The 24,467-nt window shown below is 26.8% G+C and overlaps 4 protein-coding genes across 4 annotated transcripts; all 4 read right to left on the bottom strand.

Annotated features, from left to right (window-relative positions):
• Positions 1–241: 241 nt before the first annotated feature.
• LOC148237768 (uncharacterized) lies at positions 242–886 on the bottom strand. The gene is made up of 2 exons (XM_088181369.1): positions 781–886; positions 242–664 (listed from the first exon to the last, which is right to left on the bottom strand). The coding sequence occupies exon 2, from the start codon at positions 650–652 to the stop codon at positions 242–244; it is 411 nt and encodes a 136-aa protein (XP_088037495.1). The 5' UTR covers positions 653–664; positions 781–886.
• A 291-nt stretch (positions 887–1,177) lies between these two features.
• On the bottom strand, positions 1,178–1,858 carry LOC148237767 (larval cuticle protein 16/17-like). The gene is made up of 3 exons (XM_088205418.1): positions 1,802–1,858; positions 1,603–1,724; positions 1,178–1,523 (listed from the first exon to the last, which is right to left on the bottom strand). The coding sequence occupies exons 1-3, from the start codon at positions 1,808–1,810 to the stop codon at positions 1,316–1,318; spliced, it is 339 nt and encodes a 112-aa protein (XP_088061544.1). The 5' UTR covers positions 1,811–1,858; the 3' UTR covers positions 1,178–1,315.
• A 4,634-nt stretch (positions 1,859–6,492) lies between these two features.
• On the bottom strand, positions 6,493–7,358 carry LOC148237766 (larval cuticle protein 1-like). Its single transcript, XM_088205606.1, has 3 exons — positions 7,277–7,358; positions 7,051–7,175; positions 6,493–6,946 (listed from the first exon to the last, which is right to left on the bottom strand). Exons 1-3 carry the CDS (start codon positions 7,283–7,285, stop codon positions 6,739–6,741), a joined length of 342 nt encoding a protein of 113 aa, XP_088061732.1. The 5' UTR covers positions 7,286–7,358; the 3' UTR covers positions 6,493–6,738.
• A 5,517-nt stretch (positions 7,359–12,875) lies between these two features.
• LOC148237765 (larval cuticle protein 1-like) lies at positions 12,876–13,717 on the bottom strand. Its single transcript, XM_088181384.1, has 3 exons — positions 13,664–13,717; positions 13,456–13,586; positions 12,876–13,374 (listed from the first exon to the last, which is right to left on the bottom strand). Exons 1-3 carry the CDS (start codon positions 13,670–13,672, stop codon positions 13,146–13,148), a joined length of 369 nt encoding a protein of 122 aa, XP_088037510.1. The 5' UTR covers positions 13,673–13,717; the 3' UTR covers positions 12,876–13,145.
• Between the last annotated feature and the right edge of the window lie 10,750 nt (positions 13,718–24,467).

Genomic DNA, 24,467 nt, shown 5'->3' with positions numbered 1-24,467 from the left:
TTTAAGCTTTTTCAATGAAACTTTCAATAGTTGGTCGAGAAAAAAGCAATGAAGTTGGTTTAAAACTTAGCTTTAATATGAAATAAAATATGTAATATATTCTTAGGATTTTACTGTGTGTTTAAAAGGTAATAAAACAGATGGTATTATACTTCAAAATATATTTTTTCTTAAATTAAACATAATGAAAATAAATAAATTATTTATAAATTATTACAAAATAAATTGAATACCAAGTTTTTTAAGCCCATTCTTCGAAATTATCTTCAAATTCTGAAGGAATATTTTTAATGAGTTCTTCATCATCGGCCTCCCTATTTGCAAGAGACATTGGTATAGCATCGGAAAGACGATATCCGTGATATCCAGGAATTACCGGAAGCACAGAACCGTGATGATGAGGATGAAGAAAATAACCCACTCTGTGAGCCAAATTGCTAGCTATCCTAAAAGGAACTTTGTATAAATCTACCAAGTGTCCCAAAGTTCTTCCGTCTCCTTCAGCATCTGCCATATCTTTTTCTAAATCTCCAACATGGGGCATCATCACGATAACCTCGTCTTCTTCGACCGGCGCCGAAAAAGCGGATTGCCAGATAAGAGCTTGTACAATTGCAATTAGCAAAAGGTGAAGGACGACTTTGCTGCTCATCTTGTTAAATGTCTGCAAATAAAACAGGTAAAGATTATTGTTGTAGAACGTAAATATGAATTATGAAAAACAATCATAAAAATACATAATATCTAACAACAATATTTTTTTAATCCGTCTATCCTTACCTATTTAGCGTCTGAAGAATATAGTTATGTAGTCTTTGTCTGTTTACCAAACTAAACTGATGATAGCTATGATTTGGCACTGACTATTTAAATTAAATTTAGGTTGTACAATTAAGCTTTCACATTACTTCATATCCTATTGTAAGTATTGGACCGATTCAAATAATATTTGAATGTCATCATACAGATCCGCTTTGTATTAATAATAGAAATTTTATAATGTAATCGAATATTATACTAAACAATATACTATTAAAATAAATTATAACATAAATGAATAAAATATATTTAATTTGATATTCAATATCTAATGTCAAGGTCTTAAAATCTTATTTTTAAATATTTATTTTCCAATCTCAAGAATGTTATAAGATATCTTAGGATACAAGAAAAGAAGTTTTTTAGTAAATGCGTATGTTTTTTATTTATTTTATCATCGTATTTTTAAAAATATTTTAATAACCACAGGTTATATATAAAAATAACAATATCACTGTTTTTCGACTTAATGGCAGTTTCACATATCAGATGTAATTTATGCTGGAACTTGTGGGATGTGATCTCCTACTGGGTGGAATCCATTTTCATCAGCTGTGTATTGAACTGTGATTACTTTTCCTTCGGGGTCAGTGTAAGAGTAAGATCCGCTCATCACCAGAAATTGAACATCTTTGCCATCTTCATCTTTAGCTGTCTTGATTGAACCGCTTTCTACGCGATTGATTGCGTTTTCGGTTTCGAAGCTGAAAATAAATAAAACATAAGTATTAAATAGTTGCATAAATTACATTAATTATTGAGTTAAATTAATAATATATTTACTTAAAATTGTATGGTCCGGATGGTTCCTGGTCGAATGCAGATTTGACAATCCTGCTGGCTTGATCTGGATTATCAACTGGCACGGCATAAGCCAATGCGATGGAGACGAGGAATAAGAATGCCTTGAATAATTAACACACATAATTATTACAAATACTTAAAATACCAATAAAATGTTTGTAATATATAAAAATCTTACAATTTTCATTTTGGTATTTTTTTCTTCACTACTGAGATGCGATCGAGATGAGCGAATGAAAATCTCGACGAGAAGCATCTTCTTATATACTTTTTTGTGTGAAATTTATTGGCGCAATACGTTTTGACAATTTGCATTTTTGTATGCCTCGATTTGCATAATAACATAATACACTTAAAAAAAAGATGCTCACAGATAGCCTTCGCTGTATTTTTACAAATAAGATCAACTTATTTGCCGATTTTTTTATATCGCATCCGCGCTATCAAATTGCTGAGTGTCATTTCTTTTAATTTATTTCTAATAGTCCAATAATTTAAATTGTGAACGTAATTTATGTGCATTTTACAATTTTCATATTTTATTAATATCAAAAAAATATATACGGTAAATTCTGAAAATGAAAGTGAAATTGCATCGACGCTTACTAATATAATCGTTTTCAGCATTTTGTGCTCAATCCTTGAGAACCAGTTGCATAACAAACTAATGATGTTATACAATTTAATATGTTTGTGCGAAAAATTCTTACAGTGTATTATAGAATGTTTTTTCAATGAGAGAAAACTATAAAAATTGGCGAAACGCTTATATTTAAGACATTTAAAATCATAAATTACAAATCATATTGCATTAAAACTCTATTACTATTACAAGAGAATATAACAAATAATTAGGGTATATTTTTTTAAGTATAAATTTCAAATTAAAAAGTTCTAAGTAAAAATATATTTAGTTTTATAAAATAATATTTCTTATCAAAAAAAATATATACGTTGTTTAATGTTAAATTTTATTCAATTATTACAGATTTAGAATCAAAACATATTTTAACATATAAATCAGATTATTAAATCTTTAGGGTAAAAATTTGTAATTAAGTGTAATTCAAGGGAAAGTTAGGTACGCGTCATATGCAACTGTGTAACATGGTAAAATTAACAACAATAATAAAAAATGTACATGCAAAAAAAAATACAGCATTGTATTTTAACAAAAATGACAATGTTCCAAAAATATTTTTTTTTAATATAGATTGAAAATTTGGTTTAAATATGGATTATGTACATACAGTTTACAGTTTAACGCTAAGTTACTTATTTTATTTTATAACTTATTATTAAGTTTATATAAATTGAATATAGTTTGTAAATTATCGAGGCAAAAATTGTGATTAGCAATAATTTTTTCTGTAGAGATTTTTTGCTTTAAGATTTTCAAAATTCATTTTATGAACTACATCTTAAAATTAAACGTTGAATTTATAGAATATATTTTTAAAGTATACATTACAAGCTAAGTTTATGTAATAAATGTACTTTTTTAATATTTTACTATAGCAAATATTTTGATTAGCTAGGAATTTTTCTTTTTAGAATTTCAAGATTCATATTTATAAGCTAAGTTTATGTAATTAAATTAAGTTTTTTAACAAAATATCATAGCAAATGTTGTAATTACCAATGAAATTTTCTCTAGAGAATTTATCTTTTTAGATTTTTATGATTGTTTTTTTATAATCTGGATCACAAAACTCGGTTTTTGATGTTTTTTTATGTATAATATATATCTACATAAATTTATATAAAGTCTAATATTTATATATAGTTATATATGTTTATATACAAGCTATGTAAATAAGTAAAAATAATATATTAGTTTATATAAAATACGTGTAGTTCTTAAATATTTTATCTAAGCAGAAATTGTTAATAAATATAACTTTTTCTAGAGTAAATATTACTTTTTTAGATTTATATCTTATTATCTATCTCGCAAAACTTAGCTTTTATATTTTACTGTGTTAATAAAAAATTGAGAACCATCGAATATTTCATTTATATATTATATTGAATAAAAAAAATAAAACTCATTTTCATAAAATAAGACTCATTTTAAACAAATAAAAAAATAAAACTCATTTAAAAAAAAAAATTTTTATAACTCATTTAAAAAAATAAAACTCATTTTAAATATTTCATTTATATGTATATTGAATAAAAAAAATAAAACTCCATTCACAATTTTAAAGTTTTCAAAATAATTTTATCAAAATTTTCAAAAAAGTGTAACAAAAATTAAGAACCATTAAAAATATATGTTTAGTGAATTTTTCGGATAATGAGCAAACATCCCCTAATTGTTTTTTTAATTCTTACTAGTTTAAAAGTTATGAATTTTTTCTCAAGACAATGCAAATTTCTTGTAAATTTGCAAGACTGCCTCGTCTCAGTTAGTAGTTTTATAAATATAATATTTGTAAATAAATTACGTAATTAAATGGAGTTTTAAATAATATTATTGCAAAAATAACTACGATATCCACTAGCAATTTTTACTTTTTGAATTAAAAATTCATAATTAAAATCTAAATCACAAAATAAATTTTATGTATATGTATACGATATATATTTTAATATAAGTTTTCGAAATTTTATTTTTTTAAAGCAAAAAGAGTGCATGAAATTTTATTTTATTGAAGTAAACAACCATGAATTTTTCGAAAAAAATATTATTAAAAACAATATTTAAAAAAAAACAATTTCAAAAACTATTGCGAATTCGAAAGTGTGAAAGTGTAATTATTCATTTAAATCCTAGTTATCGTATGATTCTTTTGTATTTTTTTTTGTAAGAATATTATATATATAAAAAACAATAAATAAAATAAAATTAGTTGTACAAATTATACAATAGATATTTCGTTCAATAAACACGCATTAATATTAATTTTAGATAAAATTAGCTACAAAAAGAAGTAAATATTTCACCATAGTCTCGATCATAAACATAAACTAATAAATAAAAATCAGATAATTAAATATATTAGTAAATTATTAATTTTAATAATACTTATTTATAAATAACTATTGAGATGCGTACCGGTGACATTGAAAGTAAAATGTCTATCTCCATAGTTATTAACCTAACAGTAAAGTAATTTATTTTATCCTTTTCTTTTCACAGAAAAAGTTTATACAAAAACATTTTTTTTCTTATTTGATATTCGCTAAATATATTTTATCAAATTAAATATTTGCATTAAAAAAGCATTAAATATTTTATTTTTTATTTTTTATGTATAATTTAACAGGTTCTTTATTTGTTATAAATTTACATGGTTTTTGGATGTTACACATTTTGATAATATTAAGTACTTAACCTTAGTTATTACCCTCATCTACAACATTTTCAGTTTCTTAAAATTATTATCTTAGTCTAGAATTTAGACTAGATTGACAAAAATTATTTTGCGGAGCCCAAACAATTAAATAATAATAATTTATTACCTTATTACAACCGCACTCTTGTATTTATTTATCATATATTAGCCATTAATAATTATTTTTTGTATAACTATTTTTAAATATTCGGAATGTTAAAAAAATGTGGATTTAAGTTTAATAAATAATTCAAATTGAGTAATAGATTTATCAGATCTTTAATATTTATTCTATCTACTATAAATATACATTTTTTTGTACCTCATGTTATTTTTACAGGCTGAAATAAAGTACTCTTTATTTTCGGTAGTACAATTATTTTTAAGATTTGCAGGTTTGCTTTCAGTATATTTTTTATCATTACTTGCTATTTTGGATATATGAGATTTGTATGTGATATGCGCAACTGTAAAAAAAATTGTATGTGATATTAGCGGCATTAACTCAAATGTGTTATTTTTTATTTATTTTATATATTACTTAAAGTAATATAATAGGAAGTCTGTTCCAAAATTTTTTTTCTATATAAAAAAAATTGATCCAAATTTTATGTATGTCCTCCCATGCTCCCACCACTAAACAGTTTGATTCGGTGACTAAACGCATGCGTTTAGTAGTCCCTTAATGAAGTCGATTATTTCACTATCACTAATAATCTCAATATCATAATTACTCTACGACTTTGTAAATGCCAACTATACATATATCATTTTAATTTGCATTTTTAGTAGTTGTATCATAAAATCATAATTTATTTAAAATATTAAATGTATATTTGTTCTTTCAGGATATTATTGCAATATTACTGGTTTTGATAGCTTAAATATTAGTCAAGAAATCCAGATATTTAAATACACAAACACACATTTGTATACATTGAAAATACATTAGCATTATTATACTGCGATGACATAACTTTTACTTTTGGTTATGGTAATCCACGACACGAGTCAACAATAAAAAACCAGATAGGTGTGGTAAAAGTTGTTAAAAGCATTAAACATTAAACGTTTTATAATGTTGTTAACACGTTGTTTGTCTACATGTTAAACAAACGCTTTTTTAAAAAAGTTAAGCTATTTAAAAACCACAATTACTATTATTTATATCTTTGAGTGCAATGTAGGAGCAACTTTTCAAGGAGGTTATCTCTTAGACGTCATTGTTCAGTGGGTCACTAGAACCTTAGTAAAATTTTCATCTGGACTCAACAATTGCGAAACAAACTGACGATGCGTTCATGTGATTACGACTTTTATGGAAAAATTGTCATAGACGACCTATGACTCTTATGAAATGATCAATTCCATAATGGTCAACGTTGTGTGTGCCGTTCAATAGGCATACTTTATATGTGTATTCATGCTAATTTGGCTTCGTGTGAAAATCACACTTTTTATATAATAAAATATTGCTGACCTAAAAACGAGGTTATAGGACAAATAGTTTTAATGAAAATCATTGATATAATATTTATAGTTTTATTAAATATCTTTTTATATTACATATTTTCATATTCAACCAAACAATGTTCAGTTAAATAAAAATGGCAGTGTCTGATATTGATTAGACGTTTACTATGCATTCCTATTAAAATATAGGAAAACAATAGTCAATAACAAGCATTCGTCGGTTTTAATTGTAAACGATAAAATCAAACTCAAAAAGTCTCATTAGATCACTATACAGTTGTCAATAGATAGGTTTTCGAGCTTATTGTGGCGCCTGTGGAATGTGAGCTCCTTCGGCGTGGAAGCCGGTCTCATCAGCGTAGAAAGTGACAGTGATTGGGTTTCCTTCAGGGTCTTTGTATGAGTAAGATCCTCGGACGACGATGACCTGCTCATCTTTGCCTTCTTCGTTTTTGATCGTCTTCAATTCTCCGACTTCATCGCGGACGATTTCGTTCTCGGTTTGGAATCTAAACAATATTGTGTCACACATTATGTTAAAGCATTCGGGTCAATATCGTATTTATATTATTAAAACAAACATTTCGTGCGCGTGAAAGTTATTTCTACATACCCGAATTGGTAAGGTCCCGCTGGCTCTTGGTCGAAGGTGGATTTCAAGATCTTGAAGACTGGAGCAAGATCTCTATCGGCCGGAGCGGCGTAGGCCAAAGCCAAGGCGACGAAGAAGACGAATACCTATAAGGGACAAATGATCTCATTTAGTCACTGATCACTTAGTTTTATCACTGCACAATCACAATTTTCAAAAGATGTCCATAGATGATCAGCCAACTTACCACTTTCATGATGATGAGTGTTTGTTTGCTGGTTCTGTTTGACAGACGCAAAATGAGATACTGATGCCATAATCACTGCGAGATCCTCTTTTATACAAATCTAAAATCGTCTAAAAACGAGTATGACGCCTCCTCTACTACAACTCACCTCGTACTTTTTTTCGTACCTACTTTGACATTTATACGGAATTAAGAGTTCATCATAGCATCACATGTAGCGGGACTCCAACGTAGAACATAAAAAAATGTTTTGTGTGTGTGTTTTTTAAAAGCTATGCACATGTAACGTTCATTTTCAATACATTATTAGCCGTCTTAACATTTGGATGATAAGGTTTACGTTTTATATTAACAAATCGTTGTTCATAGGTTAAATGTTGGATCATGTTTTAAAATATCTCTTGTGTCACAGATTATTATTTATTATTAAAATATTGCTTTGAATGTCACTAATATTATTCACATTTGGTAGTTTTAAAACCAATAATTTTAATTATTATGATTAAGTTTTTTTTTGCCCTAAATACTCTAATCAACGCTTATCGTATATACAACATATCTTTATTTAATAGCACGTATAAAAAAATTATATGTAAGTCGTTAACCGCAATATCAATATCATATCAATAGGCATTAAGTAGAACACACTAATTGCAAAATTACGTTGAGGAATCCATTCCGGAACCCAATATCTTATGCAATGAAATATATATCAACGATGAAATTAGTTAATTTACAAACATTACCAAAAAATCTATTAAACGCCACAGAATTAAAAATAAAATAATTAAAACAGGACCCCTTACCGACCAAAATAGACGCCTGTGCTAAAATTATCGGGAAAAACGATATAATAAAATACAAAACGAATTTAAAATAGCTATTTCTTAGCATAATAATCAATCTTGGGAAAACGAACTTAACGGTTTAATTTAATATTTACCCAGAGGACAATTCTCTGTGGAATATGTCAAAAAAATTACATCGCGAACCCTTAAATATTGTTTTCACCGTTGAATAAAAGCTAAAGTTATTGCAGAGATTTTACAAAATGAATGCACGCTGGCTTATTATTATCGACCTATGCTTACTATCTATCATGAGAAAAATCTAGGAACAGATAAATAAAAATTTAGTCTTAGAACATACCAATAAAAATATCTAACCCGATGAGCAATATGGCTTCAGTTGTTTTCATTCCGCCATGGATTAACTTCATCAAGTTGTGAAATATATCGAAAAAGGCTTTTACAGTAAAATTACTACAAAAGCAACTAGCTTAAATGTATTTTCCAGTAGCTTTAGTTAAATTAATAAACTCGTTTTCCAGCAGTCAAATCTTTCGAATTGAAATTTAAAATTATTAATCAATTTCCAGACCCTTATCTGCTGAAGTCCCCCAATATTAAATTTTAGGACCCTTGCTGAACCTCGCAGAAATGATATCACCGTTTTATTCGCGGATAACATGGTTATTTTATATTTTTATAAAAATACCCATCAAGCAGTAGTTACACTTGAAAATAAAAAAATAATTATTTAAAAATGGTTCAATAAATGGCAAGTTACTGCAATTCCCACTCATAGATGAAAAAAGCCTTCATTGTCGATAGATTAGTAAAAATTATAATGTATAACAATTTTATAGACTGGCAAATTACTTAGGTCTCCTTTTAGATTTTAAGCTTTCGTGAAAATCTCATGCAGATAAACTGAAACTGTACCCTCGACTTTGCGGTAAATGTAAATTAAATATTAAAAATAAATTACTTATCTTTAAATCTATAATAATAATTGAAATTTACCCAATAAAACTTCAGTCACAACAAAATATTTTTTTAAGAATTGCGTTAATGCGTGTGATTCGTAACATTGAAAAATCAGTGATTGATAATCAGACGATTAACCTAGTAAAATGCTAAAATTTCTATTATAGGAAAAATACAAAAAATACCCAGGGAGTAACTCTTATTTAAGATATTTATATATAATTTGGGAATTTTCTTCACTATCAAATAGCCAAAATTCGGGATATAAAATTGCATTTCGATAAAGTATCATCCCATTGGCATTCGCTTAATTTACAAACAAATAATTTGCTTTTTGCAAAATTAATTTAAAACCTGACTAAGTTAACAGAAAAATTAAGCACATTTCTGCTAATTTTGATTGTAGGAAAAGTATAATATTGCTAATGCTAGATATAGAAAAAGCTTTCGATATGATGTGAAACAAATAAATAATGAAGTTTAACAGCTGTGTTGCTTAACATAATAAATACTATATTATTTTCACACATACTAATAGACACTAAATAATATATGTGTTGTTTTATGCTATACATATTTTTTATAATAAATGTAAAAATATGTATAGTTCCAATATATATTAAGCTTATTAATCAAATTTTGAAAAATGATAGTATTATTTTTGGCGAAGGGCAATATTTTGTAAAGTATTTTTATTTTATTTGCAAATGTTATACCTTTCATTTAAATATTTTTTATTAATTTTCTTAGCAAAACATTTTATTAAATTATCTATTTGCTGCTATAATAGCTATTGCTGTAATGCAATCTAAAATAATTAATTCACTCAATATAAATAATATTTTTTTTTGAGTATAAGAAATATTAAAATATATAGTAAGGTAACAATATTAATTTAAAAGAAATAGTTAAATCTATGCTTTGTAGTTAAAATATATACATACGTTTTAAATAAACAGTAATTAGAGCAATAAGCAATAAATTATTTTGCTTTAGTCAAATGGGAAACAAATCGCAATACTCCAAACCCGGTGAATTAATTTAAGGGTTAATGGATTGTGTCAAAGTTCCGATGTATATTAAAATCCGAATACCAATTATTATGGCTGTTTGTTTTAAAATTGTTAAAAGATTTAACATAAAGAACGCAGTTTTGTGCTTTTGGTATATTTTGCTGTGAACATAAAAACTTTTGAACTATAAAAAAATTAACTTTAATGAAAAAATCTTATTTAAATATGTTCTAAAAATAATATCAGATAAATTCGAGCCACGATTTATTATTCCATTTTTAGCTCTTTTAACTCGTTTAGCATTTCAGACGAGTTTGCTTTGATTTTATTAAAATTGTTGTTTCTGGCTTATTCATATACACTTTTTTTATAAATACATAAGATTAGTATATATGTATTGTTATAATCACATATTCATTAGCCAGTGTTCTTGTGTATTTTTAATCCAAAAGTTTTGAATCATCCCTGCAAATTAAATTTTATCAGACAATTTTTCACGTCAATTATTATTGTAGAAATATTCGTTACTCTCAACAAATCGTCAGATCAAATCAGTTAAAATCCCTCGAAATATTTTTTAAAATATATTCGTAATTTTTAACCAACGTCTTATCTTAATATTTTGTAATAAAATTTTTAAAAACTAGGTTTTTTTAATTATTAATTTTTATTTCGAAAAAATATTGTACGCCTTAAATTTATTAGAACGTATTTGATTTCATCTTTAAAACAGCAAATGTAAAGAAGATAATCTTGTATACAAAATGAGCCATATTTCAACATGACCATATTTATCTGGTTGTCATTAACTTACTTCGTAAAATACTAGATCTATGTATAATTTATAATACGAATGATAATGATAATGATGATAAATATAAAAATTATTTTAATTTTTTTTATATATATCGAGATGACATACTCGATTAATGGTGGATTTATTATAATTATAATTATAATTATAATTGCTAAATTTAAATTACACAGAATATTACAATATCAGAAAAAATAATAAAATAAAAATATTAAATGTAATAATAAAACTCTTAAAACTTAAGAGTTCATAATGACATTTTTCTTAATAAATTAGATTAGGACCGATGCAATAATTTTGATCATTAAATAAATACATTTCTTCGGATATTTATCTACCAATTACACCAAATTGCTGAATAGCTGAAGAATGGATTTTTTGTTAAATAATAATTACACCAAAAAAAGGGTTTAAAAAATAAGAAAATTATAATTTTTATTAGAAATAAAAATTTAGTTCCCACAATGAGAGCCCCTACTACGATTTACTAGCTGTTTTATATAAAAAAAAATTGTTTATCATTTTAAAATTTAATCACTTTAATTTCTTGCACTCAAAAATAATTGTTGTTTTGTTTTTAAAATATAGATTAATTTTTTCAATTAAAATTACATTTCATTGTGTTTATATTAAAATATTCTTGTAGTACGTTTTTTAGTCTTTATTATAGGTAATATCAAATACGATTTTATTATAATTTTGCTTCAAAACCATCCAACGATCAATTAAATTCGGAAGCGAGTTTAATACGGGTGGTAAATTAGTAGAAGCTGCTTGTAAGCTAAGTAATATTTTTGGTGTGTGGATACTATTAAAAAGCGTGCAATTCAATGGCGGTTCCAATAATTTTGTACTAGGGACAAAAAAAATGTTTCTTGAGCATCCGTCTTAAGTTGATAGCAAACAACTGAAGACATTACTTGAATCAGAACCACGCACTTCAATTTGAGATCTTGCACAAGAGTTACGCGGGTGGTACTAACTTCAGTTGGCTACCCTAGAGTAACGCGGTTCTCTGACAACACAGCAGCATTATTTGGCAACGCGACGGAAAAAGCGTTATTAATCTGACGGTTCTCAACACCACTTAAATTAGATAAAATAAAAAGTAAAATATTTGACAAATGAGTCCCACACAAACTTAGGAAAAAATACAGTTCCGCAGAATGTAACATAAACAACCCATTCTTCTATGGTGTTCTAGCTTTTAATTAAAAGTGGATTATTCATGACAGTAAAAAGTTAATGATTAGAAAATAAATATATTCCAAAGCATTTCACAAAGCTCAATTACATCATATTAAAATTATGGTGTAATAGTTGATTGGTAAAATCTATCACATTTTTTTAATACTAGCTAAACCATTACAGCTGAGATTATTGTCTATATATGAACAAAATTCAGCAAGAACTGCGACGTCTGCTCCCAGTACTAATCAGTCAAAAAGGTGCAATTCAAGCGCGTACGGTGAAATACATTCCCTTTAAATGACGAAAGCGAGTGAGAGATAAGGGCGTGCTTTACATGCGTTCCGCACGCCCACTTCTTCTCACTCACTCTCGTCACTTAACACGCGAGCGAGCGAAATGGAATGTATCTTACCGTACGCACCTAGGCTGAAATTATTCTCTTGCACAAAAATGCACGATTGACCCTTCAATGGTTAAATGAGAAGAACTCTAAAATATTGCGTCTTCCAATCTACTTTGTCTACATTTGATCAACATATCATTTGCTTAATAAATTTACTAACTTCTAACAGGGTAAAATCTTCAACATCTAAGATGCTCTCAAAAGTGAATTGCGATATTTTGTCGATTGCAAAACTCACCTTTTTAGTCACTGGAATAAATAAACTTGTAATTGACAAAAAATTGTCGTTTCAGTTAGTATTTTTTTCGAATATTAAAGTCATTTATATGAATAAGAACACTTGAAATACCTATTTTATATTATCAAGAAAATGCTTATTAATTATAGAAAACCTGAAATCATAACACGATTTACAGTTGAATTCTTTTATTGAGTATCAATTCTTTGTACATATTTTTTACATCGTTGCTGGTATAGTGTAGGGGTTGTTGCTAAGTGTAACAGCGATCATTAAATAAAAATAATAATACTGTCTCCACCGTTTGTAAACGTTTATGTTCCCTAATAAAATTTAGGAAACACGTAAGTAGTTTCACTATCAGTCATATCACTAGTTTTTCTCATTAATCCGTGTCCTTTGCATTTTTTTAGTGTCTACCCTCTTTTGGTGTTAATTCACTTAGTTCTTCCTTGCGGATACTACTTCGGGAGCGACGGGAAGATGGGCACCTTCGGGGTGGAAGCCGGTCTCATCAGCGTAGAATGTCACGGTGATTGGGTTTCCTTCGGGATCTTGGTAAGAGTAAGATCCCTTAACGACTAGAACTTGCTCGTCTTTGCCTTCTTCGTTCTTGATGGTCTTGAGTTCTCCTACTTCATCGCGAACGATGGCGTTTTCGGTTTCGAATCTGTAAAAATACCAAATATTATAAATACATCACATAAAAAACACACAAATATCCCTATTCTTTTGCTTTTATATGACTTACCCGAAGGAATATGAACCCGCTGGATCAATATCGAAGGCTTCTTTAAGGGTCTTGATGAATGGCACTTCCTTATCAGGAGTTGGGGCTCCTGAAACGAAGGCGAGTGCCACCAAGAAGAAGAAAAGGAATGTCTGGAACGTCACAAAAAATATTACATTAATAAAATTATAAATGTTAACAAGCACTACATTTAAGAAAATTGTGTAACCTGTTTCATTTTTATTTTTTAGTTTTACGGACGTTCTACGTCTGTTAGGAGACTGATAAAGTACCGTCAAATTCAACATCTTATATACTGATTTTTCACGTATATGAAACTGGTCACAACTAAAAAATTGTCGCTGTGTGCGGTGTAGATTTTTATGTATCTTACATTATAATATCAGTTGAATAAATTAAAATTAATTCGATATTGAATGAAATGTATAATATAATATAAAAGCTCTAGAGCCGCTTTTAATCGCCAAAAAAAAAACCAGTATAAATTTTACTAATGTCGTTAAATTGAAGAAGCACATTTAATTCTTTATATTTCCTATTTTTTAACTCGTTTTAAAGCGCTTTACATTTATCAAATGGCATAACACTTTCGTTTATTTTTGATTAAAGAATTATTTAATTTACAATCATTATATTTTATAATATACTTAACAATTAATTCGATGAAAGAAAAGTAAGCCATATTGACTGACCTTTTTTTAATAATATATAAAAGTAATATTTATACATACATATATAATAATCAGATGTGCTATATTAATTTAATTTTGCACGATTTAAGAATTTTGTATTATAATAGAATTTATAATCAATAATTTAAATTTCTTAAATTCTATAGAAAATTGAAAACTAATCAGAGTTTATTTGGGATTGGAACCAATGACCTCTAATTCGTAAGCATGACATACACATTGCTTCATTATACTTATAAATACCTAATATTATAATATAAAGTATATGATATATTTAATTGTTCGAAGAACAGAAGCGGTTTTTTATCTTTAAATTAAAATTTCTTTTCTTAAAAAACGTTTATATAAATAAATACAAAAAATCATATTTTTCTGCTATTTAAAACTGAAATGTCAATTATTTAGAATAAATTAATTAAAAGTTAATTTGTTGTAATAATATTTAGATTAATTAAAAGTAAGTAAAGCATTAAAAAAATATTTTAAATTTCGTTTTAAATATACAAAATAATTTTTTTTATCTATTTTATATATGCCAATTTTAATCTCTTGCGTGAAATAAAAAAATTGAATAGCTATGCATACGCTTATATTTTTTTGAACAAACAAATAATGGCACAGCGTGTTCAGAAATGTATTTATCTTTCATAATCAAATCGTTTCCACAAAAACGTTAAGCAATCAAATGCACGATCAATTATCACATATTGTTTAACCGACCGGTTGCAATTGCAATCGTTTCATACTTCACACACATTTCATACAGCATTGCTTTTATTAGTTTCACATATTTGCGAGAAATAATATTATAAATTTATGTACGTGTCCTAAAATGGTTAATAGAATAGTAAGCTCCGGGGTGAGGTCGACCTTGGTTAACCTGTTAACTTTCTAAGTCGTAAGGATTCCATGTCACTACGAGCTATCGATGAACTAGCAAATAAATTAAAGAAGAAGATTCCGATAAAAAGTGAAGGTCGGTCAAAAACGGCGATGATGTGAATATATCCCAAATAGGCTTTTAGAATATTATAATATTATATATATGCTCTAAATTTGTGAAAGATATATTTAAAATAATAAAGGTATGGAATAAAAATATTAAAAACTTAAGTGACCTTCAAATACTAAAATAATAAAAATATTAAAACTGACCTTTATACAAAAAAATATATCTACAAAAGAGAGCTTTTTGTAATTGAATTATGGATTTTTTTAAATACGAGACAAGACATCGTTTAAACGTTAAAGACATTTTATAAACAGGCTTTTTAATGGTAAGAAAATATTAAAAAAAACATTTATTATAATTAAAAATTAAATTAATTACAAATTTATTCAGATCTCAAGCTAATTTTACATATATATAATGAATAAAAACAGTAATCATTAATCATAATCTCCAATGCATCATTTATAACAATAATTAATACAATAAAATACAAATAGTCACTGCTTATCCGGGTGTTTAAATAATTAAGTAATAATTTATATAATAAATTTCCATACACGTGAATACAATAAAAATTGATTTTCTTAAAAAATAAACCTGCTTATCTAAATAATGCTAATACACCTATTATTTTATGTATTATAATATATCAATAAGATAACAATTCGTGTATTAAATAAATAGCATACATCCAGAGTTTAAATATTACTAATATAAATTAAAAAAATAGTACTAAAATAAAGGTCGTCATAATTATCTACATATAATGTTCCGAATTTATGAGTGTCAATATATATTAATAATCAAAATAAATTTATTTAATTTCAGTCTAGAATTAACACTATGAATTATTAATATAAACACTTTCAATACTAATATACTAGCTATATGTTTCAATTATATTAACCTGATTAGATAATTATGTTATTTTATAAATTTATACCTATTTGTAATGTCTTCATATATTTCAGAAATATAAATATCAATTAAATAAGTAAATTAGCTAAGCAATATTTGCCGACACACTAAATTTGTGCTAAGCTAGTTTAAAAATATTATTTAATCGCTTATTTCAACACGTATTATTAATGTCAACTAGTAATGCATTTATATACATCAGGAAGGAAAAATACATTTTAATTAATGTATTCGCTAAAAAATTATGTGTGCTCTTTGGAAAGTAAATAGCAATCGCGATGTTGAACAATTTATTGCTTTTTTACAAACTAGAAATCTGAATATCAATTTGCTTTCAAGTTAATTAAAAAGTTTGCCAACAGCCCAGTAACTTAAAATGCACATATCAAAAACTTTAATATGTTTAAAAAAAAGGGTTAAATTTCCATGTACCTTTTTCTTAAACATTCATAATCTCATCAAAAAAAAACTAAAATAATTCAAGTAGTTTATAATGTTTTTATGTACTTTTGATCATTATACGTATAGTTTTATTCCATAAAATATTTTTATATGCTCTTAAAATAGTATTTGCAGATATATTTTTATAAAATTAGTAAAAAACTGAGATATTCCTAATAATACGATTTCATAGGCAATATTTTTATAATAAAATGACGGAGCAATTGCTTTTTTACAATAATTATCCAAATAACTATATTCTAAAACGAGTTTTACCATAACTAGCTATATCAAAAAAAAATTGTATTTGTGAAACAAAAATATTACATAAAAATCAAATCGATGTAAAATCAAGTAAAAAAAAATATACCTTACACATTTTATATCAAAAAATACAGAGCATTTATTTTTTACTATTTAAACTTTAAAAAATGATCTAAGTAACATAATTATAAAACTTGTTTCTCCATATTATATTAGCTACAATAAATATATTTTAATATTTGTGAAAAAATATGTTAAAATCAATTTGCTTACAAAATTTTTGGTTATCAATTTGGTTACAAAATGGTTTAGTGAAAAATCAATTAAAAAAACTTAACCTTGTACGAAAAATTTGATTAACATATAATTACGTTAGAAAAATCTTTATAACATAAATAAAAATTGTATATTATTTCTAAGCAAATATTTTAAATTTACTTAAATTTCATATAATCTGTATTTAAATAATCCATAGTCGAAATATGGTCTAAAAAATTATTTATAAATCTATTTATTATATATATATAATGTGGCATAATTTAATAGCATGTAAATAAATTTAATATCCATTATAACATTGCAAAGTAAATAATTAAAATCAGATCACAAATTAATATAAAATAATATTTTAATAATTTAATATAATTTAAGATACATGTGTATATACATATTTTTGCTATTAGTATTGTTTTAGGTTCTTTGAATAGTCTCTTTAAATCTTGAAATGTAGATTAATATTTCAATGAATTAAAATTAATAGTATTAGGTCATCTTATGTACGAGTTTATCAAAGTTAAATAAAAAGTGCTTGTTTAGCATAAATTAACTATATTAAATATAACATAAACTAAAAACAGCATATAAAGAAGAACATCGTTCTATTAATTATTTATATTGAAACATAAGCATGTATTATTCCATACAAATTATGGAATTAAACAAGACTGATTGATATAATCGACACACATGGCTATTGCCCTAGAATACACTTGATTTGAACTACCGTAAATCTTTTGCATCTTAAACATTTAAGGACATCTTCGCCTTATTAAAACGTAAATTTTTCATACAATTTTCATTCGGCTATAGACAAGAGTTAGACCATGTATGACCTTTTCGCGAATATACTCGCGACCGGTGGCTTGACCTTTACACCGCACGCAATTAATCTATTAAAATTTTACGTAAACGATGCATTAGCACATGCACTCGCGATGGTAATTTAATATAATAATTAATTTTTGCACACGATTTTCGAGAGTCTGTCGCAACATCATAGAGCAAAATTCGACCGATGTCACTCAATGACCCAACCCAAGGTGGTCAACGATGACACAGATCCGAAAAATGGAGAAACCAACCGACAAATCGCATTTGGCCCGAAGGAGGATTTCGCAATCGATGATCAATTGCATTCCTCAACTTGACTCCCATATAGAAAATATTTATTCGATAATCGATCGATTAATAACAGTGACATTTTAATCAGATGAGACGGCTCGAGAGACTGACGCGCATAAAATTTGTGTGATATGTTATAGATGCATTTCTGCATCAAAATACGTTGTTTTAATAACCCTGAAATTGTCAGTTAGATTGGAAATATACTTTTTATCAAATCGTACATTTTTTACCACAAATAGTTCGTAAATAACACAACAAATATAGTTGTTAGGATAGTTTACTTGATCTATATGTAAATTATAGACTTGTCAATAGTTTTATTTTGACAAAATACTTGTAAACACATATATTATACATAATGCATAGTAAAATACTTGTATATATATTATGCATATATTCATTTGAATCAATTGGCAGTTTTTATTTAGCATTCTGTACAAGAATCGTTCTTAAATAGTTATAATGTAAAATGTAAAATATATAGTTTAACTTTTTTAACGTTTTTGCCACTAAGACATACTAATTTGTATGTATGATTGTAAGCAGAAAGTTTTCATAATATTTATACAGTCGACATTAATATTAAAAAAATATATTTAAAATACAAATAATCATTGTCTTATGGCAAATGAAAGTTTTTGCAATATTTATTTTTACTTGTGAATACTGTGACGTCAGTAAGACAGAAGTAGCAATTTGTTACATGACCTCATGGTTCCTTCATACCATTGAAACACCAAATGACATCGTTCTTCCTTTTCCATGTAACCACTGAGTTTGGTTTACCTTAAAATATGTGCAGCAAACATAAAAAGCCCATAATTTGTCTTGATCACCAATATGACACCCGAAGTAGTGAAAAATACAGTTTAAATTTTTGAAATTAAATTATTTATCTGTTTGACAGATATATATGTTCCACATATGTAACAAAAATTGTCAACCGCGGTCTTTCAGGAACTGCCCTTGAACTTTATACTGATTTTACGTATTATTTTGAGGGTTTCTAAGTGCACTTTCTCACTAAAGCTGACAATGAACCACGAGTATCTGTCAGTTGACAGCAATATTGCTCATATTACTGTGTTGCCAATCTAAAAAAGTATTGCAAACACAAATAAAATAGTTAATAAAAAATTGCATAATTGATGCAAAAATTAAAAATTATATTTATAAAATCAGGTATTGTTATGCAAGTAAAAAAATGCATTACTATTAAAAACCTGCAATATTAATTATATACATAATAGTTTCAAATAAATTATTTAGACGTCAACGATTCTCAAACTTTCAGTCTGCTGATTTATACTTATTTGCAGGTATTATGATGCATTCATATGAAATACAGCAAAGATATCATAGATCAATAATTTTAAATTCATCGCCAAATATGCACATATATGTTTCTCTATATATGTTTCTGAAATAAAACGTCATTTATACGGCACTCGACTCAAAAAACATTAAAAGTTTAATATATAATACATATTAATTTAATCAATTTTAATTATTTTTAAATAAATAAATATAAATAAGTTATGTGTATTTTAACAAAATAATAAATTAATTAATAAATATTTTATTTTATGCCATTATATAATTTTATTGGAATTTTCCAGGACCACCCGTTGTTCGTAAGAAAAGAGACGCAAATACATGTTAAAAGCATAATAAATCTGAATGAAACCTGTTTTACGACTTACATGACGATCAAAATGCATCCACAAATAGATCATTAGTAATGGCCATTTTGTGTTTGTACAAATGTTATTGTATTGTATTGACAACTCTCAACAAGAAAAACAGCATGAAATAATAGATTTTATTGCACCCCTAAGCGAAGTTAAATACAGAAATTTTCATCAAGATACTCCCGAATTAGAAACCACGAGAGTTCGTTTGTACCATGCGAAGCGCCAAGCATCAAGATTGAGGAAGCAGCTGCTTCCCACTTTTCGTTAATCATGAAGTTGCTACAAAGTCGTAAATCCAGAGTTGAACCCAAACTTTCCAGACGGATTATACAAGATGCAGATCAGGCTACGGTTACATAGAAAATTCATAAGTAATAACACAACAATTTTACGGGATTTAAGAATGTTAAATATTAATAATAATAATAATTTAAAAAATAACTTTGTCTTAAATACAAAAATAAATGCATGACAGTAATTTCAACAGAAATTGTTAATATTTATATTATATTTTTATAATCTAGAATTCTAGAGATATAACTTATGATCTTTCCTAATATTTTCCACATAATAAAAAAAATGTTTCTTAGTTTCAATTTTTGTTTTTTTTATATCTCAATAGAATTTTGTTACACACATAATAAAAATATAACAAATCAATCGAACAACTTTAAATCTCATAAGAAATTATAATATTATAATTTTTCGCCCAAAATAAACATCTGTAATGTATTATCCATGCTTAAAAACGACATTTGTAAAAAGCTAGTCTTATGTAAATTTAATTGTAACTAGTATTTCCACGCAGTCTAACCATTGAATAAATCAAGCTTCTCACACGTAGCGCTCACACACTCGATTCGTGAACGAAAAACGACATTTGACCCCCATACGACCTCAAACATACTAATGTTTCAAATCGAATCATTGTATAATATATTCACTGAAACTTATTGGGTATTAACATAATATTAATGTCATTTATTATCGTAGCACTAAACCGCTTATCTCATAAAAGTTACTAACATATTATATATTAAGCAAATTTATATTTTTCAGTGTTCACGAAAAAAAATTTAAGATACCTAAAACTCGTGGATTCACATTTTTGTCTGCAAGAGTAGTAAAAAATGGTACAGATCTCACAATATTTCTACATTTAAATTTTGATTTAAAAAATTTGAACTTGTCCCATTTTCATCTGACGTTTTTATTTATATCATTTTATTGTCTTTATATTGCAAGTTTATCGGTTTTATAGAGGCACAAAAACAGCTCTCAAAGTTGTTTATTATGAATAAATTATTTGTGACATAATACTCGTTTAAACAATATGTGTATTGTAACCAAGTCACGTAGGATATATTTTTTTTACATTTCAAGATGCTTTTTCAAGTATAATTTTATTTTATAATTTATTATTAAACTGTATACATAACCTAATTTCGTTTTTATAAACATTGACCTCTCTAATACTTGACTTTTCACAAAAATTATTAGGTTTTAGGCATTATAATAGTTATAACATTGTAGTGCTGTATAACATTTTTCAGTAAAATATAATACGAGGTATATTCAGAGGTAGAAATACAAGGTCAGTAAAAATATAAGGGTATTATTTTACTCGGTAAGCAGCACTGCATTTTTCACATATAAATATTATTCTAAAGCAGGTGCTTTGTAGGAAATATCTCAAATTAGCATATGTTATTGAACCAGTTATATCAGAAGTAAACTCGACCGTCACCAGTTTTGTGGCTTTTTTATTTATCCTGACTTTTTCTACCATAACAGAATTCAATATTTTAAATTATAAATGCTTAGCTACACTACTTATTCTTATATAAAATAAACAAGATTTATTTAATGATTACTCACAACGACTACTTTACATCCAAAAACATCAATACACTTTTATTGATCAATAAAAATAATAGAAGATAAATTAAAACAAATCTTAATCAATAAACACATCGTGAAAGCAGACGTTTGCGCAAAAAGGGACCGCCTTATGTCACATTTACACTCAAAATTACCCAACATTTCTGATAATAAAAAAATGTGACCCGTAAATGCGTTTTCCATATACACATAATAAAAAAGATGTCATCGTCCGCGGCGTGTGATGTAATATCAATTATTATATGATACCACATGAATGTTTGTTGTACATAATTTTTCCAAAGGTGTGAAAGTGAAACGAGGATATATTAAATAGGCAACTCAATTGTCGTAACCGCTCTCGTCGATTCTGGGACAGCTCTTTATTTACTTTGAACGAGTCGGATTCGAACCCGCCAGGTTGCAACACAGGTGGCGTAACCCGTGCTATCAATTTACCAACTACCTGGGCCACGAACCCATCGCGTTTGCCTAAGCATTTGACCAACTATAAATCAGCCGTGTCATACTGAAAGCCTAATGGCGTTATGTAAGGGCGCCATAAAAGAGAGACACCCCGAAGGTACATACGTATACGGTTCACAGCGTAAGAAGAGACTGCTTAAAACCAATCAGCAACTTTGGGGGCGAATTAAGGTAGTAATGATTTGATTAATTAGGAAACATCCATCCGTTCATAAAGCCATACAATCACTAGTAGAACTCCGTGGCACTTGAACCATTTTTAAACATAAATTAAATTAATAAAAGTACTTGATCCTAACACAACTTGTTAAAACTTGCAACAATCAGGACCTTTCAGAGAAAATGCGAGGCCCGGGACAAAAATTGTAGGCCCTTCAAATATTAAAAAAATGTGGGCAAAAATTTTTTTTTTTCCCACAACCAGAAAATGTACAATTGCTATATTCAAGCAGAAAAACTTCTTGCACAATATATACATAGCGTATGAATAACGTAGGTAGTCCGTAACCTCTCACACTAGTATCTCTGAGGCTACAGGTTCGAGCTCCCGGCAGCGGCACTGGAATTTTGTATTTATAAAAAATGAGCTACTATAAAAAAACCGGCCCTATCTGCAATAATATCTATTACTTATAAATTATATTACACATAATAATTTATAATTACAGATGTCACCCATTCCCAGACTTTTAGTCTGGGAATACTTACTTATAGGTTTTCATTATATCTGATTGACTTACTCAGTTGGTACAGATTTACCCCGTTGTAACGCATTGGGCTTTATGCCTGTCAGTATACAACGGAAAAATAAATAATACTTAATAAAAATATGAATTTTTCAATAAAATATTTTTATCTTAATGTGTAAGACAGTGAGATATTATTAATAATTTAGATAGAATTTCAACATATTGAATTACCAAGATGAGACCCGGAGCAGCTACCTCTTCTGCCCCCTCCTCCTCCCAACCCCCACCATGTGTTTGGTTATTACTAAGATATTATGTTTAAGTAATTTTAATGCTTTCTCTACGCGCGCATTTAGTAGTTTATGTATAATATTACATTACTAGCACAATAAACCAATGGGCAGTAAAAATCGGTAACTTATATCCGAAATACCTGAATTTGAATCCCGTATGAACCCTAATGTCTTTAATTTATATCGTGTTTGTTTCATTAAAAGTAGTGATTAATATATTATTATAATGCGATTGTAATTGATTATCAGAAATAATTGTTTTCTAGATTTTCCTAATCTCATGGATGAATATCAAATTTAGGTCATGGATAGTAACATATATTGATTGTTATATTGATTGTGATAATTGTTTATCAATAATAAATAAATATATATATATTCATTAATAAATAGAGAATGGAGCACTAATTTACAGATTTTGATTCAAGTCTGATGTACTACCCTTAATTGTAATTACTTTGTTGCAACGCAATAGGTAAACAAATTTGATGAATAAAGCATAAATAAAATAATATAGGAAATGTATTATATAAAAAAAGGTTCAAATCCCTATATTACAATTTTGAGTAAAATTCACAAATTATATATTCTCACATTACTATCAACTAAACCTTTAAAATTATTTAAACTTTTTTTTATAAAATTGCTATTTAATAGTTAACTATTTATAAAGATTCATGTCTGTACCTAAAAAATCTTGACAAATTAAACCTCAACATTTTTTTTTGTGAATCTTTATTTTTAACTATCAAGGAAGATCTTAGTTGATTAGCATAATATTTTTATTTTCACGCTAGATATTTTATTTTATCTTAAGATTTGTTTTAAAGAAAATTTCAGTATAAAGTAAATATCCAAAAATTCACACTACGCTGTACAATAAACTTTATATGCCATATTTGTATAAGATTTTGTGTTAATGTGTTCAACAATGCTTTGGTTTAAAGTGTGTATTGGTTGATAGACGCCAGTTGATAAAAAAATCAATACTTTATGGTAATTATATCTTAATAAATTAAAACAATAATAAAGAATACTGATATTGCCTTTGAAAAAATCCTAATTCGTAAAAAAAAATATTTGACTACTGCATTGGATTGGGTTTCTATTCGCTCACAAAAAAAAGTGGTTTACATACAAGTTTTTTGTTACGTTGTGAACTCTACAGTAGTATATATAAGTTTATTCTTGATCATTTTTGTCACACGAAAATAATTTATTCAGAGTCATAATCTATATGCAATTCAAACGAAACTTACCGACTTGAATGTTTTATTTTATATAAAAGCATTAAAAAA

Source organism: Plectrocnemia conspersa, unplaced genomic scaffold, assembly GCF_051122295.1.
Source record: "Plectrocnemia conspersa isolate PC_06_02 unplaced genomic scaffold, ASM5112229v1 ptg000002l, whole genome shotgun sequence".
Taxonomy (NCBI): Eukaryota; Metazoa; Arthropoda; class Insecta; order Trichoptera; family Polycentropodidae; genus Plectrocnemia; species Plectrocnemia conspersa.
The sequence above is the reverse complement of the archived record's forward strand: the minus strand, read 5'-3'. Positions and strand labels throughout refer to the sequence as shown.